This window comes from Cebus imitator, unplaced genomic scaffold (genome assembly GCF_001604975.1).
Source record: "Cebus imitator isolate Cc_AM_T3 unplaced genomic scaffold, Cebus_imitator-1.0 Scaffold72, whole genome shotgun sequence".
In the NCBI taxonomy this organism is placed as follows: domain Eukaryota; kingdom Metazoa; phylum Chordata; class Mammalia; order Primates; family Cebidae; genus Cebus; species Cebus imitator.
In genome coordinates this window covers 4,701,207-4,708,707 of record NW_016107387.1, presented here as the reverse complement: position 1 = coordinate 4,708,707, position 7,501 = coordinate 4,701,207, and the positions used below count along the sequence as shown (strand labels likewise).

At 40.4% G+C, this 7,501-nt stretch overlaps 1 protein-coding gene across 1 annotated transcript in view; it reads right to left on the bottom strand.

The window, feature by feature from the left end:
- STX8 (syntaxin 8) overlaps window positions 1-7,501 on the bottom strand; it is a 316,569-nt gene that overhangs the window by 296,425 nt on the left and 12,643 nt on the right. Inside the window, exon 3 of the mRNA XM_017531449.1 lies at window positions 4,335-4,429. Coding sequence (XP_017386938.1) covers window positions 4,335-4,429 — 95 coding nt within the window. The remainder of the gene's footprint in view (window positions 1-4,334; window positions 4,430-7,501) is intronic.

Sequence of the window (7,501 nt, the reverse complement as noted above, 5' to 3'; positions counted from 1 at the left end):
CCATGTTAATTGGGCTAGAGTGCAATGGCACAATCTCGGCTCACTGCAACCCCTGCCTCCTGGGTTCAAGCGATTCTCCTGCCTCAGCCTCCCAAGTAGCTGGGATTACAGGTGCCCGCCGCCATGCCTGGCTAATTTTGTGTATTTTTAGTAGAGACAAGGTTTCATTATGTTGGCCAGGCTAGTCTCGAACTGCTGACCTCGTGATCTGCCCGCCTTGGCCTCCCAAAGTGCTGGGATTACAGGCATGAGCCATTGTGCCTGGCCTGAAATTTTCTTTCTTCTCTTTAAAATAAATAAAGGTGCTGCCTCCTTTGAAATGCCAACAAAAGGATACATTTCACGTGAAACCAACTCTAAGAAGATGGTACTAAGTATCTTTAGTACTATCTGAAATTTCACATGCAGCCTCCCATAGCATACATCTTTTCTCAGCTGGTAAGGCAATTATAGTTCCTATTTCAAAGATGCACTGTGAACAGATGTTAATGTCTTTCAGCAATTTAAACTCTCTGACTGCAAGACTTAAGTTTATTAACTGCATACTAAAGGATTCAAAAGCACAGAACTTTCATTTTAACTTGACTTTTATTCTTGCCAGGAGAAAAATACTTTTTCAGGAGACAGCATAACATCTCATACCTTAATTCCATGAATTTAATTGTTTAGAAAGCATTTTCACAGGACTTATCTTTCTGGCAACTCCTCATGTTCTTTGGACAAGTTCACAAATGTAGGAAGGCATAAATTTATTAAGTATCATAAACTCTCAACTACCCAGTGCAGTAAAGAAATATGGTATTCAAATATTCACATTAAAAAAGTCACCAAACATTAATTATGCCTCAAAAAAAGGATTAAAAAGTCACTTCATTGGTGATTTATGAACAAACATTTTTCTCAACATAATAAAGTATACCTAATAAACCACAAGGAACACTGTTTAATCTTCTGCTGGTTAAGAAGGTTCTTGAAGATTTGTATTATATACAAGATTTGTCTTGGCAGTCCAGCAACACAACAATTAACAGAGAATTCTACTTGAAGACATGCCAGGTGACAGCTGACTGTATTATTTCTACTAAAGTATAATTCAGCTTTTAAACAACTCACATTGGGGCCACACAGCCCTGTGTGTGAACCTGGTTCTTCCATTTCCTAGCTGTAGGGTCCTGGGTAATGACTAAAGCTCTCCAAGAATCCTCTCCTCAGTTTAAAAAACTCCTCTGCCAGGGCCAGGATTACAAGTGGCTCACCCCTGTAATCCCAGCACTTTCGGAGTCCAAGGTGGGTGGATCATGAGGTCCGGAGTTCAAGACCAGTCTGGACAACATGGTGAAACCTTGCCTCTACTAAGAATACAAAAATTAGTCGGGCATGGTGGTGGCACATGCCTGTAATCCCAGTTCCTTGGGAGGCTGAGGCAGGAGAATCGTTTGAACTTGAGAAGTAGAGGTTGCATTGAGCTGAGACAGCACCAGTGTACTCCGGCCTGGGTGACAGAGTGAGACTCTGTCTCAAAAAAAATATATATTCCTCTGCTGGAATGCTTGGTTACCTCTCCAACTTCATCGGTGACTTGCAGCGCAAAGTTTGACTTGGCCTCAGTATCTTCTTTGTAAAAAGAGAAGGAAACACCAAAAAACAAAAAAATCTAATAATATGAGATTATTAGGACTCACAGATTGCTATCTATCTTAAATCTGGTGGATACTGCTAGAGAATTATTTTAAATGTTTGGGAAGGGGAAGTATATTAGGGGAACGGAAGATGGGAGGAACAGAAATAGAACTGAAAAGAGGCCTTCATAATATATAAGCTAACTCTTTTCCCTTACATTAAAAGTGGCCTCCGTGGATGGGTGCAGTGGCTCACACCTGTAATCCTGGCACCTTGGGAGGCCAAAGCGGACAGATCACCTGAGGTCAGGAGTTTGAGACCAGTCTGGCCAACATGGTGAAACCCCATCTTTACTAAAAATACAAAAATTAGCTGAGCGCAGTGGCGCACGCCTGTAATCCCAGCTACTCAGGTGGTTGAGGCAGGAAAATCGCTTGAACCTGGGAGGCAGAGGTTGCGGTGAGCCAAAATACCACTGCACTCCAGCATGGGCGACAGAGCAAGACTCTGTCTCAAAAAAAAAAAAAAAAAAAAAGGTGGCCTCCCTGAAAATACACAGGTTTATGAGTGCCCCCATGAGGTGGACTAGTTAAATGCCATCCCTAGTACTGGCTGTAGTTGTTACAGTAGAAATAGATCAATTATTTGAAAAAATAAATAGAATTTTAAAGAAAGTTGTTGTATTCCAGTTTAATTTTTGATGTCTCCTAGTAAATTCTACATTACCCACATAAGGCCCTAAATATTTCTGTAATGTTGTAAATAACACTTGTTCGGTGTTTCTGATGCTTACTACTTAATTCAATAATTTGGGAAATAATTCTGAGATCACCATAAGACCAAAAATCTGTGAGATTTCAACAGATGGTCAGACTGTAAGCATTTAGGAGAAAAAAGTTAATTATAACTGTGGTATGCTTACTCTGTACTCTGTAATAACTAGCAGAAATTAATAGAAAAAAAGCAAAAGCTCTTAATTTGTAGCTTTTTCTTGCCCTATAGGTTTAGCACATAAATAAGGTGACTAATAATGTTACCCTAATGGAAACAAATGTATAGTTATATTAAATCAGGAAACAATATGTAGTTATCTTTCTAATATATGTGCTTTAGGTAACACTAACATGAATTTACACACCTTGACCCCATGTGTAGACTTTCCAGTGCTTAGTACTGAAAGCAGAGGAAATATTCCTGCCCATCAACTACTAAAAATACAAAAATTAGCCAGGCACAGAAACGCGGTGAGGTCTGTATATTAGGACTTGTTGATTTGCGTAAAATAAAAACTCTTTATATGATAGACCAACTGTGCCGTAACAAATCATACCAGACGGAAGGTAAAGTGTCTCAGAATATTCCAACTGTGCTAAAAGAAGGTCCCAATTGTTTGAAATTAAACTTTTATTTGAAACCTTAGTGGATTAATAATTGAATATCTAGAAAATCATGCAACTAAACCAACTTTCCTGGTGACATAAAGGGGTTAAATGGGGGAAAATATTTTTTAGAACACTTTCCATTGTTTCATCTAAGAAGCTGTATTCCTATATTTCCCCATATTTAAAATATGGCAGTATCCATTTCCTGAAATACCAAAAACTGGGTCTTTGGCATGAACTACTGACAATCTAGAGAAAGGATGGGAGAAGACCAATTTAAAGTAAGTTTTCACACCAGTATGAACTCAGGTGAAAAGGGCTGGTGTAGGGAATAAGTCACATATTTTCCTAAATTGATCAGGTTATTAATTTCTTTTTTTTTTTTTTTTTACACAGGGCCTCACTCTGTTGCACAGGCTGGAGTGCAGTGGTGTGATCTCAGCTCACTGCAACCTCTGCCTCCCAGGTTCAAGTGATTCTCCTGGCTTAGCTTCCCAAGTAGCTGGGACCACAGGTGAGCACCACCATGCCTGGCTTATTTTTATATTTTCAGTTGAGATGGGGTTTCACCATGTTGACCAGGCTGGTCATGAACAACTCTTGGCCTCAAGTGATCCACCTCCTTGGGCTCCTAAAGTGCTGGAATTACAGGCATGAGCAACCGCACCTGGCCCAGATTACGAATTTCTAAAAAAGATATATATTTTTTAACACTTGGTAGGGGGTTAAGATGATGGCATCACTTGCGTCAAGGAAGTCTCACCCCACCCCTTCCCCTCAAACTCCCATACTAGAGGCAGTGTCTGTGCCTCTGGAGGGAAAACAAGGCAAACAAGTCACATCTCAATCATCTATGTAAACATGGGGGTGGATGGGGAGGGGAGAGACGTATGGTTTTTGCTGGTATTGGCCACTCTGAACAGAAATGGATCATTAAAAACTCTGAAAACTCCCAGAAGTGGAATCACAGCTTAGGATGATCATGGAAGTTTTCCTGTCGGAGCAGTAGCTAGCCATGGTCAAGGCAGTCTAGACAGAGAGCAGTGCAGGGCTCTGTAAATACAGCACTGACAGAAGGCATTAGCCTCCTGAACTGCACAGGTTACACCCAAATAAGTCAATTCCTTCGGTGTGTCTTGCTTTGCCAGCATATTCACTGTAAAACATGTAACAGACGCTTAAATTAGAAATCAAGATTACAGGCAATATTTTGGAAACCAGGTCTTCCTCAAGCTGTGGAAAAATCTGGGTGGCCCAGATTCCTTCCTTTCTTAAAATAAGACTGCTTTTCCTCCCACTCTAGAAAAGAGGTGGAAATGTTTACATGGATACATCTGATGTGTTGACACAGCTCTGAGCAATAAGTCCTTCAAAAGGGCGATCTTTTCCTTCAGGTTCTGCAACAAAGCTCTGATTGTCACGGTAAGCTGAAAAGAAAAGAACATATCCTAAGTATTCCAGTCCAGAGGTATAGAAACCACGAAATCACATCACGTCAACACCACTTCACAGGCTGATTCAACCAAGCAAGTACTGGAAGAGATACTCAGCCCCTCACGACAAACTCAGGGCTAGAAGGAGACTGAGTGGTGTCCTAGCCCAGTTGCCCACCTACAGCGTGTATACCAGCTCCACAGCCTGGCCAAGTGGTGTGCCAAACCAGACTGGAACTGATGCCGACTGGAAGTTGTCAATCGCCCTCACAATCAGCTGAATCCTGTTGCCTGAGCTTCTGCCCATTGATCCTATTTATCTGCCTTGGAGCCATGCAGGAAATTGTGTTTTCCAAGTCTTCATTCAACAGCAAAAACCCTCGGTTCTCTCAACCAGGCTTCAATGACAAAGTGTGGAGTCCCATTACCATCCCCACCAGTCTCTCTGAACAACTGGTAAAATTTACAACCCAATGAAAATGTTTTATAGCAATGTGTTCTTTTTATACAAGAGGAATGTTAACCACACATGACTCTTTTTCTAGGAATATGTGAATTTTCTCCAATCATCCTAGAATCCTAGAAGAAACTTTTGTCTGTGACTCTAACCTGTGACGTTAAAGGATGAAGACTGGAAAGGTGAAAAAATAACCTGCATAGGTTAAGACGTATTCAACCATCGACAAAATCAGAGAGAAATTAAAAAGACAGAATGCCGCAGGTTTCCTTTGCTACCTTGTCAAAAGCAGCAATTATACAACTCAAGTGCGCTCCCTCCTTGGATTTGCAAAATCACACCAAGGAAAACCAGCCAGGGCACCAGAGGCTGGCCCAGGGCTGCACACATCCAGCAACCCTCCGAGGCACCTGCTGCCAAGAAAAGTCTAACGTGAACTACTCCCATACCCCTGGGAACCAAAGAAGAACCACTTACAATGCTTGCTGGGAAACACAAAGGAAGGCAGCTCTCTCTACATTCAAAGAGAAAAGAGCAAAACAAGTAAACAAAAAAGTACCACACACACCAGGCCTACGAAGAGGAGTCCGCAAATCAAAGCATTCAGGAGATGAAAGGCTGCGTATGTAGCCATTACAAATTATGGCTCAAATCTCAATTTGTTCACACAGAAAGATATCCATCACAACTTAACAAAATCAAGCCATAAAATAAAATATCACCCAAATAGAGAAAAAACAACCCGGGAACTAAATACAGATACTTCAAAACACCATGGTTCTATCTAAGTAGTGGGATATTCTAATATTTTATAAGAAAATGATTACTTGTATAATCAGGAAAAAAAGTGCCATTATCATAATTAAACAGACACTTTCTAGAGCACAAAAAAAAAAGACAGAAAGCCTAATTCATGTTTCAAGCTAACACAACCTTGGTAACAAGCACTGACAGATATAACCACATGTCAATCTCACTTAAGAATTATAAATGTAAAAATCTTTTCAAAAACATTAGCAAATTCAGAATTACTTTAAAAAGGACCATATACCATCAACAAGTAGCAATTATTCCAGTAATTTAAGAACAGTTTAATGTTAGAAAAATCTAGTAATAAAGCTCATGGTGTTAATGATTAAAAACAGAATAAATATATGATTAGTCCAGTATAAGGGAAATTTTAAAAAAGAAACGAAAAACTAAGAATAGAACACTACTGCCTTAATTGCAATACTATTTAACTTTGCTCAAGAAGTTCCAACCAACAGAATAAGAAAATTAAAGAAATATACAAGCGAAAGATGACATTATTATTTACAGATTAATAGGCTACTTAGAAAAGTTGAGAATCAACTAAAAGATTATTATTATTAATTTATTATTCTTGTATTTTTTATTATTAGTATTATTATTTTGAGACAGTCTCTTGCTCTGTTTCCCAGGCTGGAGTGCAATGGTGTGATCTCAGCTCACTGCAACCTCCACCTCTCAGGTTCAAGCGATTCTCCTGCCTCAGCCTCCCAAATAGCTGGGACTACAGGCACCCACCACCACACCCGGCTAATTTTTGTATTTTTAGTAGAGATGGAGTTTCACCATATTGGTCAGGCTGGTCTCAAACTCCTGACCTCAGGTGATCTACCTACCTTGGCCTCCCAAAGTGCTGGGAATACAGGCATGAGCCACCATGCCCAGACTGAAAGATTATTAATAACAGTAGAAGAAAAATAGTAAAATTTAAAAAATTAAAAACAAAACAAAAACAGTAGAATTCATTATGGTGATTAGTCATAAAGTGAAAAAGAATCAAGGATATTCCTAAATTTAAGTAATGCCTAGGGAGAGTTTTTTACATTATTATTTTGAAACTTCACTAACAATATCAACAAAATCTAAAAAATACAGCACAGTGCCTAGCACATAGTAAATATGCAATAAATACTGCCGAAGAAACAAAAGGAAACAGTCAATATTGTAAAAATGTAAGTTTTCACTGGGCGCGGTGGCTCATGCCTGTAATCCCAGCACTTTGGGAGGCCGAGGCAGGAAGATCACGAGGTCAAGACATCAAGAACATCCTGGCCAACATGGTGAAACCCCGTCTCTACTAAAAATACAAAAAAATTAGCCAGGCGTGGTGGCACGCACCTATGGTCCCAGCTATTTGGGAGGCGGAGGTAGAAGAATCGCTTGAACCCAGGAGGCAGACGTTGCAGTGAGCCGAGATTGTGCCACTGCACTCCAGCCTGGTGACAGAGCAAGACTTTGTCTAAAAAATAATAATAATAAATAAATTATACACATACACACACACACACACGTTTTCACTGGGCGAGGTGGCTCATGCCTGTAATCGCAGCACTTTGGGAGGCCGAGGCAGATGGATCACGAGGTCAGGAGTTTGAGACCAGCCTGGCCAACATAGTGAAACCCTGTCTCTACTAAAAATACAAAAATTAGCCAGGTGTGGTGGGACCTGCCTGTAGTCCCAACTACTCAGAAGGCTGAGGCAGGAGAATCGCTCGAACCTGAGAGGCAGACGGTGCAGTGAGCTGAGACCACGCCATTGCACTCCAGCCTGGGTGACACAGTGAAACTCCTTCTCAAAA